Raw genomic sequence first — 22,070 nt, 5'->3', positions numbered from 1 at the left:
CTGCGATTTTTTTTTTTTTTTTTTGCGGTACTGCGACATTGACATTTTGGCCACTTTTGGGGTTACCAGTGACATTTCTACAGTAATCGGTGCTATACATATGCACTGTTACTGTAAAAATACACTGGCAGTGAAGGGGTTAACTTTTTTGAAAGGGAGGGGCTATGTGTGTCCCTAGGGGCGTGCTTTCTACTGTGATTGGCTGTGGCTTCAGATGTATGAAGAGTGATCAACGGTTCTACATAGTAGAACCGTATGATCATCCTTCATACACAGGGGAGAATGACAGGCAGCTTGTTTACACAAGCCGCCTGACTTTCTCCCTCTCCCGGCTGATCGCAGAGTGACCGGCGGACATCGGGTCCGCCGGTCACATGCGCGGGGGGGTCCGTGACCACGCGGGAGCGCTCGCTCCCTAGACCCTCACAAGCTAGTGACGTAGCCCTACGTCACTTTGCCTGTGAGGGGGTGACCACTGACGTAGATGGTCGTGCGGCGGTCGGCAAGTGGTTAAAAAATACATTGATTTTGTTGTTTAAAAAAGGTTACACAATAATTTTATGGATCGCATCAGTGCAGTACTAAGTTTATTAGTAGACATTTGTACATCAGGCTTCAAGTGTCATTAAACCCAGACTATGAAAAGCTCTCATTACATGCTATATTAAAGTGTATGCATACTCTCAAAGCCACTAAACCATTTGTTTTGAGTGAAATATACCTGGTTGATCCTGCCTTCAGCCGTCCCTTCCATCATCTCTGTGTCCCCATTGCAGGTTGAGATTGTGTAGAGAAACTGGTGTCCTGTACTGAACACACTCGGTTCTAAGTTCTTCATTTCCTCCTTTTTCTTATATGTGCAAGCCCATGTGACTCTAGAGTCACATGTGGGCGTATACAGAGTGGTAAATGACCATCCCCTTCCTCCTTCTCCATATCCTCCTATTGGTAAACCTTATGGGGGCAGGATATAGAATGCTGATTGGTTACATTCATTAAAATGCTTAGTTTTAACATGTTACATTACACCCATATTCAATTAGTAACATGTTATGAACAGACCAACCCCCGCACCTCCCCGATCCCCCACTGCAACAGCTTAGGGGGTACTTCTCCCTCCCCGATGGCTGTCACAATTTATCAAAAACCATGCCCGACTGTGTCACTGATTGCCAGGGCTTTGTGCATTGAAAACTACCACTGCGATGTGGAACGCCCCGTGGTAGTTCATTCATACTTTCTATCAGATTGTATCTACATAAGGGCCATACACGCTATAAGATTTTCTGAAGAATTTTTCCTGCAGATTTACCTTTTCTATGTAGTGCAAGGGCCTGCCAGATTGCATACAAATTGAAAGTGTTTAGGTTTGACCTCATATTATATGGTTTTGGTAAATCTAAAGGAAAAAGTCTTCAGAAAATCTTATAGTGTATGGCCCATTCCTCGTACAGGATGTATGAGCAAGCAGATCTGCTGGAGACCTGCATGGCACCAGCAATTTGCTGATCGCTTGTGCATTGCTTTACAGGCTTCAAAAAAAATAAATAAATGCAAATTATTTTTACCTGCAAAAAAAGTGCATTTATATTTTTTTTTACAAAAAGTGAACTTCTCCTTTAAAATAATCCAGTAATAAATCTATTAAATGTAATTGCTAATACCTGTAATGTAAAAAAAAAAAAAAAAAAAAAAAGAAGCCTCAAATGCAGATGTCATCTGAACAAAGTAATGTACAAAAAACACATATTTGATGATCAATAAAGATTTATAGGGAGCTTATAAAACAGTTTTTTGATCATTATAATTTAATTTGAGTTGCTTTTCTGAAACCGTTTTTTTTTTTTAATTTGCGTGATTTGCACAGCACCAATCAGGGCTGGCCAGACACAAACTTAAGCCTGGTGCACACGATAAGATTATCAGACAAATGATCATCCGTTTTTTTTTTTTTTTTGCATGCTAGTCTCCATATCAAAAAAAGAAAAGGTTACTAAAGTACGAAATTTCTTGTACTACAGAGTTAAAATTCAGAAGTAATGTATTGTACTGCATTAGTATAGTATTTTCAGATGAAAACTGTATTGTTTAAACGAAAACCATATGAAAAAAATGTTGGTGTTTGCCCTTTCAGATAATTTGAGATGAAAGCTGTGTACTAACAATCGGATTATTGTATGATCGCTTCGAAAGCGGTATTTTTTCGTCCGATTTTCTGATCGTGTGTACAGGCCTTTACACTGTAATAATAGAAGCCCCTCCCAAGGATCTTTCCCTGCAGATGCCAAATAACAGGGAACAATCATGTGACCTTACAGAAGCTCTGCAGCAATAAGGTACCTAAAGAATAAAAAAAAAAAAAAAACTTTAGTGACATGATATATATGATTAATGTGAATGAAATAACACTTCTCTTTTTAGTATCACTTTAAGTGAATTAGAGAGAGAAGAGAAGCTGGGGGATTTAGGTTAAAATGATGGCAGTAATAGATTTGATGATCCGCTACTGATACTTACCCACACAGTACCAGATCTACAGTCTCTGCTCCCCAAGTATTTCATTCTCCACCTCAGTCAATAGTGTATTACAAGAAGATCTGAAAACCCAAAGATGAAAGCTTCTGTCAAATTTTAATGAATAAATCCAGTGCAAGACAGGATTGCATTGGATTTATTCATTAAACTTAAACATCAGCCTGGTCTGAGGCTACTTCCTTATGCTTAAAACTTTTGCACTCCCAAAGGAGAGGGCGGGTGAAGGCCTATTGTGTTTAAAATAAGTCAACAAAATAGATAATTTTAGTGCTGATTGATTAAAAAAAAAAAGTTGAAAATACAAGTGGAACTGTTCTGTTTGACTATGCTTCAAATGTCAATTTTTCCAGTAAGGGTTTGAAAATGGGTTTCAATATCAAGTTACTTGCCATGGGCAACAGCCATCTTTTTCTTACCTTTTTCCGCAGTGACCCTTTTATTTTTTGTATATTTTTGCTATGCAAGTTCTATTGGCCTTTGAGGACACTTTAATTACCAGGCTTGAACTAACTACCCCTAGGCATCTTGGTCTGCTGTCTCGTACATAAGCATGAATGCCTTTGTCAGCCGGTTCTTATTCCTGTAGGTAATAGAGGTTGTAGGTCAGCCTTGGCCTGTGCTGCTTATTTCAGTGAGTGATTACAGGTGTCAAAACTGGTTTTCTCACATGTCCGATCAGAGAGCATCAGGCAAATGGCTAACCCCATATATTGTTCTCCAATTCAATCGAAAATCCAGATCAGAGCAGCTGCCATTTCATGTTTCTGGGCAGTTTTGTGCTATGTAGACTGGCCATATGCAGGCCTGTTTTCCTTGTGCGCTTTCTCCTGTCTCTTATTGGAGAGAGTCAACACATACAAGAGTTGCCTAGAGAGTAGTCATGATCTTTTGTGAATGTAAATCTGGCTTAACATGGACATTAATAAATCAGTAAAAGAAATGTCTCTGTTCATCACATCATGTTCTGTAGGACAGCTGTTCCTACTCAGGCAAGCAGAGGTGCATTTGGGAGCAGAGTATTTAGTAAATTCCAGAACCGGTTCCCCCCCCCCCCCCAAAAAAAAAAAAAAAATAGCTTCTTTTCACAAAGACATACAAGTTGTTATATGTCTGTTTTTTTCCTTATTCTCAAGATATTCAGTTCCCAAACATAAGGCTCCATGCACACTGGACTTAAAAAAATTACCAGTTCCCTTAGCAGAAAAAAAAATGCTCATATAGAATGTTTTTGTAGAGCTTAGGAGTGTTAAGCATTTTTTTCCTGCCTCTAAATGCTGAGCTTAAAATACACCTGTAATCATCCTAATGTGCATGGACACATAGGACAACATTAGCTGCTTCTACAGGCAAAATACAAAACTCCTGTAGAAGCAGCGTTCTTTAAGCTACTGTGCGTGGACCCCAAATGTCACATTATTACAAAACCATTTTAACTGGTAAAAGCCTTAAAGCTGAACTCCAACTTTCTTTTCATTAGAAGTCAATAAAATGATCAGTCCCAGCATAGATCATACCTCTGTACCATGTTGCTCTGATGTCTGCAGATCCTTTGATATTGTGGTTTTGTTGAGGCTTTGTATCATGTAACACTCTATAAAGTGTAATGTAGACTAAGGGCCTTCCAGCCACTTCTGATCAATCTCTAGCCTAGAACACATCCCTCTGTAGTCTCAGACTCTGCAAATGCGGTAACTTCCTTCAGAGCTCTTATGGTGGGTGGGATGGAATACATCCTAAATTAGCATTCAATCCGACCCAGTCACACCTACAGGAGTCCAAACCTCCCAAGTCCCACTTCATAGATCACAGCATCATTCAAAAGGAAAGCCCTTCATACACAGCCTGTTCTGAAAGCTAGCTGGGCTGCTGCTGGACAGGAATGAATGAATCACCATTAGAATTCCACCATGCCCAGTTAAATATCCCAACCAGTGTGAATAGGTAGAGTCCCACCCCTCAGATTCTGCCCTACCAGAGCCCTGCTCTCTGTGAGGTGACTCATTTACATATGAATGAAACACCTTCATAATATCCTCCCATAGCCATTCCTCTGTAGACTTGCAGTAAGCCATTATTCTTTGGCATGCTGCAAGACTTAAATGACACATTTACACCTGCTTTGCAGACTGAAGATCTGATCTGCATTCTGGCCCACCCACATCAACTCCCAGAACTGCTACAATGTAGTCCCATAGCCTGCCCTGAAACTAGCCTGCCCTGAAACTACAGAGGCTTAAAGCATGATGGGACATGTAGTATCCAGACTGGTAAAGGAAGGAAACAGGAAGTCAGAGAACTTTGAAATTTGAGCCAGGAGAAGAAGTGACATTACAGACACCGAAACCTGCTGTGTACAGCTAAATTAGGTAATATACAGAGAAACTGACACTGGGACTGTGATTTATTTACATGCACAATGCATCTGTTGTTTTGGGGAGGAAAATCAGGAGTTCTGATTTAATACACAATATGGCCAGAAGTTTGTGAACAGATAACCATCATGCTTATTTAAGCTTGTTGGAGCTCCCGTTACAAAAGCATTGGCAATATTAGGGTGTTAACCTCCCCTTTGCTGTTACAACAGCCTCCACGCTTCTAGGACAACTTTTCAAAAGAATTTGGAGTGTGTCTTTGGGAATTTGTGTCCATTCATTGAAAACAGGTCAGTTACTGATATTGGACTGGAAAACCTTTTTCGCAAGGTTATTATTCATCCCAAAAGTATTCAGTGGGGTTGACGTCAGGGCTGTGTGCAAGCCAATTCAATACCACCGAGCCAAACTCATCAAACCATGTCTGTATGGAGCATACTGGAAGAGAAAAGAACCTTAACCCCAAACTCTTGTTCCCACCTGAAATGGCCCCATTTTCTTGCTATGAACCCTCATTAAAGTTCACTGTTACCAGCCTGAAGCTAGTTTTATTTTGCAGAGTAGAAATTCAACATTCAACATCCGTATGGAATTTCTTTAAACCAGAATATCTCAAAACAAAATAATGTGTGTTTTGTTAAGTTCATCCAGAACATTCAGTAATTAATTTCACAAATCGAACAAAAAAAGGTTAGTTGAGAAAGTTCTGTCCAGGAACAAAATACCCTCCAGTGTTTTACTACTTGAATTGAGAGTAATGGTTGAAAATTGTCAAGACAAAGAAAACATAATTCCCATAAACTGATATTAACAGATGGATCTTATCACTTAGACTGAAACATGGAATCGGCTATCACCCAGCAGAAAAGGGACATCATTTATATACATCAGTGTGGTGATTGAGCATCTATCACCATAGAGCTAACCAAAATGCCACATTTGACTTGTAATGAGTATTTACATTAATTGCTTAGGATGAGCAGTGCGCCAGTGTTTAAAATTGAGGGAGTGAGTAAGTCCTATCACTGCTCTAAACTCTTTGTAGTGACATATGATATCACAGTATTAAAGCCGTTGTAAACTGCTGCACTTTTTTTTTTTTTTCCTTACCTGCAAGGCAAAGGCATAATGTGCGAGTATACATCGCATACTAGCACATTATGTTAAACGTACCTGAAAAAGAAGCGTTCCAACGATACGATGCCTTTGCTGAAGGCAGGATCCATCTCTACCCGGTCTACCTTCCAGGGTTCGTGGCTCCCGCTCTGTGACTGGCAGCATGTGTGCAGGAGCCACCAGTTACCGCACACTGCTCTGAAGAAACGGCACGGGTGGCCGTTCCTTCAGAGCGCATGCGCCAGTGACATAACTGGCTGCTAGGTCAGTAAATCTCTTCTAAACGGTGCATGTTTAGAAGATATTTACACTACCTTATAGGTAAGCCTTAATATAAGCTTACCTATAGGTAAAACGTAAAGATGGTAGGTTACTTCCTCTTTAAGCGATGCGATATGCACATCTTCTGTGTAATAATTTCTGTTAAACACAAGCTGGAGAATTTGTGTTTTAAAGGATTTAAATAAAGTTGGGTTTGATGGGCGATAATTCTCCCTCCCGACACATAACATCACTTCTATTTTTATCTGGATCTCTCATTTTTGATGTAATGGGTATGGCAGACTCAGAAAAGATAATTTAAATCACTATAGACTGAGATGGAAGTGACCCTGAGCTAAATTACTGACAGCAGTCCCCGTTCTAATTCTCCTCTGCTTTCTCTCTGTGCTAATAATCTCTGTCATCAGACTCTCATATGTTCTGATGATGGTCCAAGTGTGACCTTGTATATTGAAAGAATTAATGGTGTGCACAGAACATATAACAATAGGTGTATCACAGAGGCCATGCAGTCTCTGGTCATGGAAAGTGATAGATGTTAGCTAACTTTATTGGCAAACAGAAGTGTTGCACTCCAAAAGTGTTGCAAGTTTTGCAATTAAACTAACCCAAAAAGGACAGCCTTTGCTGATTGGCTACACTTTTTTCATATTGGCATTTATATCCTGCTCCTGTTTGGCCCATTATCTAAATTCCTCTAGTTCCAGGTAGCCTCGTATGTCCCAGAATTAAAGTCTTGGGGGGAAAAAATTGCAGACTGGTATTTTGTGCTCAGTTACCTCCCTCTCTCAGAGCTCTCCCTTACATATTGGAGCAGGAGAGGGATGTTGCACTGCACAAAGACATACAACAAAGGTATAGCTTTGTCCTTGTCCTGTGAAATGCCTATTAACTCTTGGCATCTAGGATTTAAAGGTGAATTTTTTGTGCATTTTCTACTCTAACACACTTGCAGTTTTGTTGGATGGCATTATCATTTAAAGTGTTACTAAACCCACAACAGTAAAATCAGTCTGCAGTAAAGCATGCTTGTTATACTCACTGTGGAACATAAGGGGTTAATTATCTGCATTGTGTAAAAATGCTGTTTGATCCTGTCTTCTCTTATCCTCCCATTCTGATAGAACAGAGCCTGATAGAACAGACAAGCTGCACATGCTTAGTTTGGTGTGTATTGCTAGAGAGTTTTTTTGTTTTATTGGAAGAGTGCATGTAATCAGCACAGGGCCAATCAGCACTGCCCAGACAGAGGGTCAGGGGTCCTGCATCCTGATGGGACAGCCAGTGCAGTATGAAAACTCCTCCTACAAGCTTTAACCAGAGACTGATAGAAGTCACAAGACTGCTATATACAGCTAATGAGAAAAGGTATTTAGCAGTTTTAAATTTACTAAAATAATGACATTTCCTTGTTCTGTGTACTGCGGGAGACCAGATATAGTGAATGCAGGGTCCTGGGTTTGGTAACACTTTAATTGTAGTTGCTTTTTTTTTTTTTTTTTTTTTTTTTACTGCAACACTGTACACTCGTTACAATCTCATTGTATAATATCCTTTAGGTTTACCAACGAAGGGCTTGCTTGATTGAGTACTTAACATATAGATTCTTCAGGCAGGCCCTTGCACTGAATTTTTGCTGGTTATGCCTAGTACACACTATCACAAAATCGGACGTAAAATACCGCTTTTGAAGTGATTGTACGATAATCTGATTGTTAGTACACCGCTTTCGAGCACTGATCATGTCAGTTCATGCAAAATTATCTGAAGGGACAAACACAAAAATGTTTCTTGTACGATATCAGGACAAATGATTTTTGTTTAATCTGCACAGTATTCAGAAACTAAAAATGTACATTACAATACGATATAATACATTACATCTTTGTATTCTGTCATCCGAGAATTTTCGTAACTTTAGTATTTCGATTTAGATATGAGAATAGCATGCAAAAAAAAAAAAACAGACTATCATTCGTCCGATATTCTCTCCGTGTGTACCGGGCTTAAATCTAAAACTGATTGTACAACTATTTTGGGTTATTTAGCGAGTAATCTAATCCATGTGACGAAGCAATGCTCACTACTTAGCCTAGAGTCATTGTGAAATCATAAGCAGCACCATCATACATATTTCTCAGCAAAGCCGTCTTCACTGTGTACACAGAGTGTGTTATTTGGACTCAAAACTGCCTAAGGCCTTTTATAGATGGCCATCAGAGTCCTGTCTGCATCTGACAGTGGCAAGGCTGCTTGCTGCGGGGCACAATACATGATGTCTATGTAGAAACTTTTTGGTACTCTGGACTTGGCAAAATAGCCACGTACATCCGCACACAAAGGGGCCTCTAGAGATCTGTGGCTTCTGATACCCTTATAAGCACAGGAGTGGGGGGCTCTAGCTACAAAGAGTAAAGCAACTTCACAGCCAGGGGCCTACTGCACATGCGCAAGTTGCACTGTGACTGGTCCTGTAGTCTTCTGGGACCTGTCAGGGGGAAGAAGAACTACCACTTCTGATTGCTTGGGCGAGCAGAGCGGAAGTGGGAGCGGGGTACCTGTCAAAATCAGATACCTGCACCCTTCCCCCTCCCCACGCTTCCATAAACATGCCATTACTGAAAGAGGAGGGGGAGGAGGCCTTAAAGCTAAACATCCCCTTTTGAGTAGCGCTAAGGATCATAAGAAATTCTTAGACAGGATTAGCTGGAGACATTCTGCCGAACAGTTTAAACTAACATAAGTGTCCTTATTAAATAAAAATACTGGTATGACTTAATCAGAATGAAGTTTGATTGGCTACTGTGGGTTGCTGCACAATCAAATTTGGATTTTACAGTTTACTAAAGGCACAACTGCATGGGTCAGCTGAATTTACCACACTTGCATTATTTTATTGATTTTTGGGGGTGTTTTAGTTGTTAAATATAGGTCACAGAAATCATTGCATGGGTTCTCAATCCTTTAAAGCAGAACTGTGGCTAGAATTAAGACAATCAAATGTTTACATATTCCTAACAAGCAGGAAATACTCTGTAGCTGTGCACGCTGTGGAACAATTCAGCCTCTACCTGAGGCTTCTCTTGTGTGAACAGATAAAGGAAGTGGGGATAGATTTCCTTTCTCTCCTAGGTGTCGGGCTGATCGAAGGTCTGTTCCAGCACCTGGGCCCTGTTGCATGAGGTTGGTCCACAGGACCCTGGGATTTTGTTTACATCCGTGTCCCCATGAGTTCTCTTTTACATCCGTGTCCCCATGAGTTCTCTTTTACATCCGTGTCCCCATGAGTTCTCTTTTACATCCGTGTCCCCATGAGTTCTCTTTTACATCCGTGTCCCCATGAGTTCTCTTTTTTACATCTGTGTCCCCTTGCGGTGAGAGTGCCCCTTTAATGGGCCCCGAGCTGTGTGACTGTTCTGTACTCAGAGAATATTCTGCCATTTGTCAGTATAAATCTCACAAGAAGCCGTACAGCGATAGTGCAGAGAGCGAGGCAGAATCTGACATTAGATTCGGTCCCCTCTGCTCTCTTTCTATCGGATAATGCATCCGACAAACTGCCCCACCCCGCCTTTCCTCCGCCCCGCCTCCTCTCAGTGAGCTCTAGGGATGTAATGCTTTCAGTCACTGAGAGGAGGCTGGGCGGAGCGCCGACTGAATGAAATACATCCCTGTGAACTAGAAATCACACGAGATTTCTTCACTATGCGAATTGCGAGGGCTGCTGGGATACATGTCCCAGGAGTCCTTGCGAATCGCCGAGTGACGTAATCGCCGAACTCAGCAGGACCCAGAAGTGCAGTTAAATAAAGAAGATTAAAGGTATTTCCTTAAAAAAAAAAAAATGTTTACATTGCCAAAAGCATAGTTGAAGGGGATTACATACAGCTCACCTTGTAAAAATGGGTGGAACTCCACTTTAAGGACTGCTACATCCAACATACAGTAGGCTCTACTATTACCATTAAGAAATGTGTATGTGAAATATCCCATATTTGTATAAACACTTTCTAAAAGATCTCTTTTTGCATTCCTGTCATTTAGATTTGTGGCCTGCTCATAGCTGGCTCATAATATGACATAAACTAGATTTCGTCTATGTGCTAACTAACAGAAATATCACTTCCTGATAGGCTTCCATTTTCACAATTATCTAATCTTGTACTTGGTTTTTAAACAACCAGTCACATGTAAAGTATTCAGCCTGAATACATATATTTATGCAGGCTCGTCTGTCCCATTTTTGTGAGGCTGGCCCTTAGCTTTTTGAGTCACACTGCTCCGGTCCATTTTCCATTAGGTGTCTTCAGTTCTAGGGATCGTCTTTGGAGGCTCCATGGTGCAGGTTTTGCCAGTTTTCACAGCTTAGAAATAAATGATCTCTACATAGATCACAATAGTGATTAGGTTCAACCACACTTTGGCCCATTATAGGAAGTGTTGCAATACTTCAGTACTTCTTTAAACTGCTGAAAATTTTTTTTTTTTAAATAATAATGTAAAAGTCATTTATTGTGTGTAGTTAATTTGTGAGTGGTTACCTTAGACTAGTGTTATGTATGAGCTAGCACACATGTTGCCTTGAATTTAGCTTCCTGAACCCCTAGAGTGTTCTTTAGTAATCGAAAAACAAACACAAGGGTGCATCGGCCTAAGCTCTGAGGAAGAGGCTAAGCCTCAAAACGCGTAAGCCTTTCTAGCTTCAGAGGCCGATACACCCTTTGATTTTGATGCTGATGACAATATACCAATTTGATATGCTTGTATCAAGAACTCATTTGTGAGTATTTTTTACCTTTTATTCAATAAAACCTTTTTAGAGGACAATGCACTAGGCCGGTGTGCCCTTGTGTTTGTTTTTCGATTTCAGTGCTCCTAGACTACCCTGGTCTTGTAAGGGGCTGCAAGGCTGAAGCATGCAAGTGATGCCAAGTAGAAGGTCTTTGGTAGCAGCATGTGTGGCTGGATGGGGTTAGAAGATCACCTCTCGGAGCGCAGGAGACAGGTGCTTTGCACCGATTTTTTTGGAGTGTTCTTTGGTAGCATGGCTCTTGTATTAAATGATCACTTTATTAAAAATTGTATGTTTTGGCACATAAAGAGATAAGATACAGCCTACATGCTGTCCTTCATCAGGAGCCCTTACTGTGTGACATTCTCTGCTGCTGCTCTGGGAACACTCAATCCTGAGCCTGTGATTCTGCAAGAAAGATTTTCTCAACTTCACCCTTCAAAATACACTGTATTACCAAAAGTATTGGGACACCTGACTTTACACCCACATGAACTTTAATGGCATCCCAGTCTTATTATCTAATATTGAGTTGGCGCACCCTTTGCAGCTATAACAGCTTCAACTCTTCTAGGAAGGCTGTCCACAAGGTTTAGGAGTGTGTCTATGGGAATGTTTCACCATTCCTTCAGAAGCGCATTTGTGAGGTTAGACACTGATGTTGGAGAGAAGGCCTGGCTAGCAGTCTGCACTTAAATTCATTCCAAGGGTGCTCTATCGGGTTGGGGTCAGGACTCTGTGCAGGCCAGTCAAGTTCCTCCACCTCAAACTTGCTCATCCATGTCTTTATGGACCTTCCTTTGTGTACTGGTGCGCAGTCATGTTGGAACAGGAAGGGCCAACCCCAAACTGTTCCCACAAAGTTGGGAGCATGAAATTGTCCAAAATGTCTTGGTATGCTCACCTCTTAAAGTAATTGTAAAGTCTTGTTTTAAAAAAATAAATAACAAGAATTTTATACTTACCTGCTCTGTGCAGTTGGTTTTGCACACAGTGGCCCGGATCCTCCTCCTTCTTGGGTCTTTCTTCTGTGCTCCTGGCCCCTCCCTCCTGTTGAGTGCTCCCACAGCAAGCAGCTTGCTATGGGGGCAAACTGAGCCGAGTCACAGCTCCCTGTGTCCATTCAAACACGGCGCTGTGACCCGACTCCGCCCCCTCTCCTGATTGGCTGACTCACTTTAACAGCAGCGGGAGCCAGTTGCGCTGTGCTGCTGTCTATGCTGATGAGGAGGGAAGTCCCAAGCACCTGAGAAACTCCTGCATTATCGCTGGATAAAGATGGGACTCCGGTAATTATTAGGGGGGCTGAGGGTGGCTGCTACACACAGAAAGTTGTTTTTTTTTTATCTTAATGCATAGAATGCATAAGAATGATAAGAGATTTGAACCAGTGCACAAAGCAAGGTCCATAAAGACATGGGTGAGCGAGTTTGGGGGGAAGAAACTTGACTGGCCTGCACAAAGTCCTGACCGCAACCCGATAGAACACCTTTGGGATGAATTAGAATGGAGACTGTGAGCCAGGCCTTCAACACCAACATCAAAATGGGCTTCTGGAAGAATGGTCAAATATTCCCATAGACACACTCCTAAACCTTGTGGACAGCCTTCCCAGAAGAGTTGAAGCTGTTATAGCTGCCAATAGTGGGCCAACCTAATCTTGAACCCTACGGATTAAGACTGGGATGCCATTAAAGTCCATGTGCATCTAAAGACAGGAGTCCCAATACTTGTGGTAATATAGTGCATCTGCAGTCTGATTATGTATAATTCACCTGATAATTCAGAAATGAATTATTTTCACTCCACTCCCTACTACAGATTTTGTATTACTGCTTGTTGCCTTCCTTAGGGAGATTTCTGCCTCGTGCCTCCCCCTTTTACCATACAGGAAGCGAGGAGAATTTTTCAGACAGACACAGGCGGCATTAAAATCTGCCTTTTCCTTTCAAGAAGAAGGTGCTTTTATTGCTGTCTGTGTCCCTGAGAGGCTCTATTCAGTGTATGTGCCAGTGGCTCAGGAAGTGAGGAGAAATCTCCCCTTGCCTGAAACCTGACAGATGTTCTAAAGCTTACTCCGCCTATTTAAAACATACTCACAAAATTGTCTGGAGTTTCACTTTAATCAAAGTCGCAGCGTGTTCTTTGTACAGTGCCTTGCGAAAGTATTCGCCCCCCTTGAACTTTTCCACATTTCAGGCTTCAAACATAAAGATATAAAACTGTAATTTTTTGTGAAGAATCAACAACAAGTGGGACACAATTATGAAGTGGAACAAAATTTATTGGATATTTCAAACTTTGTTAACAAATAAAAAACTGAAAAATTGGGCGTGCAAAATTATTCAGCCCCTTTTACTTTCAGTGCAGCAAACTCTCTCCAGAAGTTCAGTGAGGATCTGTGAATGATCCAATGTTGACCTAAATGACTAATGATGATAAATAGAATCCACCTGTGTGTAATCAAGTCTCCGTATAAATGCACCTGCACTGTGATAGTCTCAGAGGTCCGTTTAAAGCGCAGATCCGAGATACTGTTGTGGAGAAGTTTAAAGCCGGATTTGGATACGAAAAGATTTCCCAAGCTTTAAACATCTCAAGGAGCACTGTGCAAGCAATAATATTGAAATGGAAGGAGTATCAGACCACTGCAAATCTACGAAGACCTGGCCGTCCCTCTAAACTTTCAGCTCATACAAGGAGAAGACTGATCAGAAATGCAGCCAAGAGGCCCATGATCACTCTGGATGAACTGCAGAGATCTACAGCTGAGGTGGGAGACTCTGTCCATAGGACAACAATCAGTCGTATACTGCACAAATCTGGCCTTTATGGAAGAGTGGCAAGAAGAAAGAAATTTCTTAAAGATATCCATAAAAAGTGTAGTTTAAAGTTTGCCACAAGCCACCTGGGGGAGACACCAAACATGTGGAAGAAGGTGCTCTGGTCATATGAAACCAAAATCAAACTTTTTGGCAACAATGCAAAACGTTATGTTTGGAGTAAAAGCAACACAGCTCATCACTCTGAATACACCATCCCCACTGTCAAACATGGTGGTGGCAGCATCATGGTTTGGGCCTGCTTTTCTTCAGCAGGGACAGGGAAGATGGTTAAAATTGATGGGAAGATGGATGGAGCCAAATACAGGACCATTCTGGAAGAAAACCTTTATGAGTCTGCAAAAGACCTGAGACTGGGACGGAAATTTGTCTTCCGACAAGACAATGATCCAAAACATAAAGCAAAATCTACAATGGAATGGTTCACAAATAATCCAATCGAGAATTTTTGGAATGAACTGAAAACTGCTGTTCACAAACGCTCTCCATCCAACCTCCCTGAGCTCGAGCTGTTTTGCAAGGAGGAATGGGCAAAAATTTCAGTCTCTCGATGTGCAAAACTGATAGAGACATACCCCAAGCAACTTACAGCTGTAATCGCAGCAACAGGTGGCGCTACAATGTATTAACTTAAACTTAACTTAATAATTTTGCACGCCCAATTTTTCAGTTTTTTATTTGTTAAAAAAGTTTGAAATATCCAATAAATTTCGTTCCAATTCATGATTGTGTCCCACTTGTTGATGATTCTTTACAAAAAATTACAGTTTTATATCTTTGTTTGAAGCCTGAAATGTGGCAAAAGGTTGAAAAGTTCAAGGGGGCCGAATACTTTCGCAAGGCACTGTATAGTTTCACTGAGAGCTTATACTTATTGTATGGAGTTGTTTTTATTCTGGTGTTTTTATCCTGACATTTGCAAAAGAAATAAACGAAACCATGTAGAAGATGAAATACATCTTCTTCTGTGTTCTATGCATCTGTATTGTCTGGTTATATGCAGAGGAATTGGAAAAGTGGTCTTTGCTCTGGTCACAATGGCATTAGTAAGCTGCTAAATATAACCTTGTAGCTTGAAAGTCACCCTTGGCTTTGTTGTGTGAACAGTCCGCCCTGCCTGGGTGTGAATGTATTGTATCTTATGCTAATACCATTTTCTGTTTCTTATAGCTCTGCTGTACAAGCCTATAGATCGCGTGACTCGGAGCACTTTAGTTCTCCATGTGAGTAGCAATATATTCTTCTACCAAACTTTACTATGATGTGTGTGAGTCAGCATGAGAGATGTGATGTTATCAGGAAATTAACTAACTGTTGGTGCGCCTTATAAGGTCAATACATGTTGGATTTGTTTTATCTAAATAGTAATTAAATAAATGAGACAATTTAATTCAAATTATATTTTTTAGAACATCACACAAGTTCAATCTTAATGTTAATATGTAATAATAATAATGCAAGTTCATTCTAAATATTAAATTATAATAATATGACTTAAACTTCCTAATACTAATAATAATAAGGAAGTGCTTTACAGTTTATGTTTTTTTTTTTCTAGAGTAGATCTGTTTGCAGGGTTTTATTTAGATATCCCGCCATCCTAGGCATATCTGTATTATGATACTCCACTCCTTTTGTCATCTGATTATTTTATTAAAAACTACTGCTTGAATGCGCTGTTGGAGTGCGTAGGTAATTTTCTTTATATGGACTAATTTTTAACTCTACAAACCACCAAACAAGAAAAGAGATGGTTTTATATTGCCCGACTATAAAGCCTCATTCACACGGGGCAATTTGATCTATGCGCTGTGCAGGGCCGTGTTTTACTGGCACGGGGGATGCACAGGTATTGCATGTATCCCCGTGCTGGCAGCCCTATAGCTGTCTATTGGGACACAGCGGCTACACGGGCACAGCTGTTGCTCTCAACATGAAACCTGTGTGGATGCAGGGTCCCAAACATACACAAGATGGTTTCAGGAACATGCACCCACACAGATGTCCTATTGGGAACAGCGACTGTGTCCATGCAGCCACTATGTCCCAATAGACATGAATAGGACTGCCTGCATGGGGATGCAGGGAACACCTGTGCATCCCTGTGCTGGTAAACACGACCCTGCGTGGGGCACAGATTAAATCACCCCGTATGAATGAGACTTATGGGTTTGTGCTTAATAGCCGCGCTGGACATCTTTGCCGTACGCAAAGATAACCCAACCAAGCCTTGCTTTGTATAAGGCCTGTTCACACCGACACACTGTTTTGATGTGCATTGTGATAAAGGGATGCAGGCATCCAATGTCACAACAGGCTGCCACACATAGTTAAATTGTGTGTAGTTTTAATAAAGTTTATTAAAATAAAAGCCAGCACTGTGATGTGTATGGACAACACACACCTGCCTGAGTAATGCGCACTTTAAAACACCCACTGGTGGGAACAGGGCTCTAAAGGGTATTGTGATTCCTCTCAGCTGAATCTAGCCACAAACGTCCATAGATGGATAGAAGAAGGAAACAAAATAAGGACGTTTTCACAGTCTGTAAATGTTGGGTCTTGGTGCTGCCCTGGTCACTGGCCCACTAATGCCGTGTGGTATAGCCATGTGGATGATTTGGGAATACTTCCTCCAGTTTTACAACATAACATACTTAATTTCTGAATTGGTTATATACAGTGCCTTGCAAAAGTATTAACTCCCTCCTCTTGACTTTTTACCTATTTGGTTCATTACAGCCTTAAGTTCAATGGTTTGTTAATCTGGATTTTATGTAATGAATCAGAACACAATAGTCTAAGTTGGTGAAGTGAAATGAGAGAAATACATACATAAAACTATTTTTTAGAAATAGAAAACAGAAAATTGGCATGTGCGTATGTATTCACCCCCTTTGTTATGAAGCCCATAAAAAGCTCTGGTGCAACCAATTACCTTCTGAAGTCACATAATTGGTGAAATTATTGCACACAGGTGGACATCTAAGTGTCACATGATCTGTCATTACATATACACACCTTTTTTGAAAGGCCCCAGAGGCTGCAACACCTAAGTAAGAGGCACCACTAACCAAACATTGCCATGAAGACCAAGGAACTCTCCAAACAAGTAAGGGACAATGTTGTTGAGAAGTACAAGTCAGGGGCAGGTTATAAAAAAAATATCCAAATCTTTGATGATCCCCAGGAGCACCATCAAATCTATCATAACCAAATGGAAAGAACATGGCACAACAGCAAACCTGCCAAGAGACGGCTGCCCACAAAAACTCACGGACCGGGCAAAGAGGGCATTAATCAGAGAGGTAGCACAGAGACCTAAGGTAACCCTGGAGGGGCTGCAGAGTTCCACAGCAGAGACTGGAGTATCTGCACATAGGAGGACAATAAGCTGTACGCTCCATAGAGTTGGGCTTTATGGCAGAGTGGCCAGAATAAACCCATTACTTTCAGCAAAAAAACAAAATGACACGTTTTGGTTTGCTTAAAGGCATGTGGGAGACTCCTAAAATGTATGAAGGAAGGTGCTCTGGCCTGATGAGACTAAAATTAAACTTTTCAGCTATTAAAGAAAACGCTATGTCTGGCGCAAACCCAACATATCACATCAACCAAAGAACACCATCTCCACAGTGAAACATGGTGGTGGGCAGCATCATGCTGTGGGGATGTTTTCCAGCAGCCGGGACTGGGAAACTGGTCAGAGTTGAGGGAAAGATTGATGGTGCTAAATACAGAGATATTCTTGAGCAAAACCTGTACCACTCTGTGCGTGATTTGAGGAGGACGGAGGTTCACCTTCCAGCGGGACAATGACCCCAAACACTGCTAAAGCAACACTTGAGTGGTTTAAGGGGAAACCTGTAAATGTGTTGGAATGGCCTAGTCAAAGCCCAGACCTCAATCCAATAGAAAATCTGTGGTCAGACTCAGTGGCGGCTGGTGCTCAAAATCTTTGGGGGGGGGGGGGGCGCAAACAGAAAAATGTAACAGGCATTGCTTTGCGGCAAAAAACGCTGTTAAAAATTGCGTGACTTTGAGGTCACAAAAGTGTGAAAGGGGCCTTCAGTAATTAAGGTATAGCGTGCCCCCTTTCAATGCAGAGAGACCAGCGTGCCCCCTTCAGTGCAGAGAGACCAGCGTGCCCCGTTCAATGCTGAGATCATTGTGCCCCCTTTCAGTGCACAGAGTCCAGCGTGCCCCCTTTCAGTGCACAGAGTCCAGCGTGCCCCCTTTCAGTGCACAGAGTCCAGCGTGCCCCCTTTCAGTGCACAGAGTCCAGCGTGCCCCCTTTCAGTGCACAGAGTCCAGCGTGCCCCCTTTCAGTGCACAGAGTCCAGCGTGCCCCCTTTCAGTGCACAGAGTCCAGCGTGCCCCCTTTCAGTGCACAGAGTCCAGCGTGCCCCCTTTCAGTGCACAGAGTCCAGCGTGCCCCCTTTCAGTGCACAGAGTCCAGCATGCCCCCTTCAATGCAGAGATCATCGTGCCCCCTTTCAATACAGAGATGCCAGCGTGCCCCTAACAGACAATGTTTGCTAAGTTTGGGACCCCCCTTCAGCCTCGATGCAGCCAGCATAGGCGGCTCTGCAGAGAAAGGCATGAAATGGAGTGGGAGGTTGGAAACTTACCCATGTTCTCCTCTCCGTGTCTTCTTCCCCTTGCTCTGCTTTGTGTCCTGGCTGCCCCGGCGGGATGGTGTGGATGGAGCACAGTTCTCTGGAGTAACCCGGACAGCCTGAAAAGCTGTGCAGCGCTCTGAGCAGCGGAGCCTCGCGGCTTCTCTTCAGTTCCCCGGCGTCTCCTCGAGTCCTCCCTCCCAGCTCCCGCCTCCTCCCCAGTCAATGGCAAGGGGTTTTCCTTTCGGCCAATCAGGAAGCGCGTATCGGACCCGCTTCCTGATTGGCCAGGAGGAGAATCCGTGTGACAATAGCGAATTTTCATTCGCTATTGTCACACAATGGGTGGGCTTGGGGTGCACTGCTCTGCATCCCCGGGTCCACCCTTTGCTGAAGCCTATTAGAGCCTGTGGCTCTAATCATGTGATGCAAAAAAAAAAAAAGCCCATTGAACTCCATGCGTCCGGTGCCCCGCATGTAGATTAGGGGGCCAGAAGCATGGATAGGGGGTGCGGCGCCCCTGCATCCCCAACACACCGGCCGCCACTGGTCAGACTTAAAGATTACGTTTCACAAGCCAAAACCATCCAACATGAAGGAGCTGGAGCAGTTTTGCAAGGAGGAATGGGCATAAATTCCAGTGGTAAGATGTTGCAAGCTCATAGAGACTTATCCTAAGCGACTTGAAACTGTGATTGCCGAAAAAGGTGGCTCTACAAAGTATTGACTTTAAGGGGGTGAATAGTTATGCACATTGACTTTTTCTATTATTTTGTTCTCTTTGTTGTTTGCTTCACAATAAAAAAAAAAAAAAAAGTTCAAAATTGTGGGCATGTTCTGTAAATTAAATGATGCAAGTCCTCAAACAATCCATGGTAATTCCAGGTTGTGAGGCAAGAGAACATGAAAAATGCCAAGGGGGGTGAATACTTTTACAAGGCACTGTATTTATACAATCTAGGCTGCTATCTTTTCACAATGAATTTGGAGATGCTCTATCTTATCAAATACAAATATTATACAATAGTAGTTTCAGTAACAACACATGCCTAAGTTCCAATCTGGAAACCATAATCATAAGAGGAACGCAACCCAAAAAATTTAAATGGCTTTATGACCCTTTTGTGGGGTTCTACCTCAAACCTGGTTTGGCCATGTCATAGATTAAAAGAAAATCTATTTAACCAGAATGTACTGTCAATATACATCATTGTTATTAGACACTATGGTTATGTCGATTTAAACCTATAAAGAAGAATATCTCCCCCTAGTGTTAGAGTGAGTGTTATAGAAAGAAGGGTTTCACACTTCACATAACTGCTCATAGAGAAAGGAAATAAAAGATAATTTTAAACTGCTTAAAATTTTAAATTATCAGTTAGATGTATAGGTTTAAATGTATAGATTCTTAACAGTCCACATTTTATACACATGTTTAAATGCCATGTATCATTTCTGTGTAAATAAAGCCAAAATAATTTTCCAATCTATGCTTTGTGTTTTGTTTATCATATTTTACATAATGGCTTATTAAAGTGCCTTCACCAGCATGATGAATAATATACACTATATTGTCAAAAGTATTGGCAAGCCTGCCTTTACAGGCACATGAACTTTAATGGCATCTTAGTTCATAGGGTTCAATATTAAGTTGGCCAATCCTTTGCAGCTATACCAGCTTCAATTGTTCAAAATGTCTTGGTATGCTGACGCCTTAAGAGTTCCCTTCACTGGAACTAAGGGACCAAGCCTAACACTGGTAAAACAACCCCACGCCATAATCCCTCCCCCGACCAAATTATTTGGACCAGTACAACAAGCAAGGTCTATAAAGACATAGCTAAGCAAGTTTGGGGTGGAGGAACTTGACAGTCCTGACCTCAACTCAACAGAACACCTTTGGAATAAATTAGTGGAGACTGCGAGCTAGGCTTTTTCGGCCAACTTCAGTGCCTGACATTACAAATGTGCTTCTGAAAGAATGGTAAAACATTCTCATAGACACACTCCCTTGCGGACAGCCTTCCCAGAAGAATTGAAGCTGTTCTAAGTGCAAAGGGTGGGCCAACTCAATATTGAACCCTACGGACTAAGACTGGGATGCCATTAAAGTTCATGTGTGTGTAAAGGCAGGCATCCCAATGCTTTTGACAATATAGTGTTCTAGACAAGGATGCCACATATTAAATATTGAGCACAGATGGCAATACTAGTGTACACACAAACCTAACTTTAACTGCTGATCGGTTGAAGAATGATAGCCATCTTACCAATGAACCAGAATCCATGAATTTCAGTACCTAAATTTGTCCAATAAAAATTAGTTTTGACATTGTTTTAGATTTATCCTTCCTAGTGGTTTTTAGAAGACAGTCTTGGCAAAATAGGGTTCACCAGAGTTTCCTGTCCTTCACTGTGGTTACTGAGTTCCGACTACATTCACAATTCACTGCAAACTGTGTTGGCCTTGTGTACAGGCAGTCAAAGGCTTCCCAAAGATTTGTTAGCAGGCACTTTTTCAGCCTTTCCAATGAACAGATACTCTCCTGAGCACTGCAAAGCGTTCCTTAAATTTACAAGGTGGGCACTTTGAGCATATTAATGGCGAACTGGACTGTTTTTTGTTCCCTACCTATTTATGTTCCCAGCTGGTGTGTCTCTGCCACCTAATACAAATTTTGTGATCCAGTCTAACTAAAAATGTGAATACTAAAGTCATTAAAAATCAGCAATTGAGATTTGACCTTTATATATATACATACTGTTAATTGTCAAATGAGCCAAAAAATTATATCTTTATTTTAATCTACCAGGATCTTCTTAAACATACGCCTGCTGACCACCCGGACTATCCTTTGCTACAAGATGCTCTACGTATCTCCCAGAATTTCCTCTCTAGTATCAATGAGGACATCGATCCCAGGAGAACTGCCGTCACAACACCTAAGGGAGAGGTGAGACATGCAGAAAAATGACCTTTACTGTAGAACGAGTGAAGTTGATCACTGATAGAATACAAATTTTTTTCTTATGGCATTGTTTCCCAGATTATCATAGTAATGTTTTCATTATGGTCACCTCCATGTTTAGCAGCAGAAGGACGCATAGCACACTTCAAATGGCACATTTCAGCCCATGGCACTTTTTTTGCTTTTATTATGTGTTTCTCTTCACAGCATTTCCTAGTTTGGCTGGCCATAGATGGTAAGATATCTGATTATCCTTAAAGCGGAGTTCCAGCCATTTGACTCACCTGTCCAGCGATGTGGCCGCCCGAAGCCTCGATCCTCTCCCTCGGCGCCGGCATCACTGCTGTGGGCACCCGGCTGTGACAGTTTGCGGCTTCAGAGCCGGGTACCCACTGCGCATGCGCGAGTCGCGCTGCGCGCCGTGATTGGCCGGCAATCTTCTGGGACCTCTGACATGTCCCAGAAGATTGCAGGGAGGGAGGGGGAGAGGAGAATTTCCGCTCAGGGCGCCGCGGCGCTCCGAGCGGAAGTGGGAGCGGGTA

The 22,070-nt window shown here is 41.9% G+C and overlaps 1 protein-coding gene across 6 annotated transcripts in view; it reads left to right on the top strand.

Moving 5' to 3' along the window:
- Nucleotides 1-22,070, top strand: part of ABR (ABR activator of RhoGEF and GTPase) — a 716,822-nt gene that overhangs the window by 540,592 nt on the left and 154,160 nt on the right. For all 6 annotated transcript variants that reach the window (XM_082247579.1, XM_082247581.1, XM_082247580.1 and 3 more), the window contains 2 exons: nucleotides 15,111-15,163; nucleotides 21,373-21,513. In XM_082247579.1, coding sequence (XP_082103705.1) covers nucleotides 15,111-15,163; nucleotides 21,373-21,513 — 194 coding nt within the window. The remainder of the gene's footprint in view (nucleotides 1-15,110; nucleotides 15,164-21,372; nucleotides 21,514-22,070) is intronic.

The sequence above is a fragment of the Pelophylax lessonae genome, assembly GCF_965119305.1.
Source record: "Pelophylax lessonae genome assembly, chromosome: 2".
NCBI lineage: Eukaryota > Metazoa > Chordata > Amphibia > Anura > Ranidae > Pelophylax > Pelophylax lessonae.
This window is presented reverse-complemented; position numbering and strand designations above follow the sequence as displayed.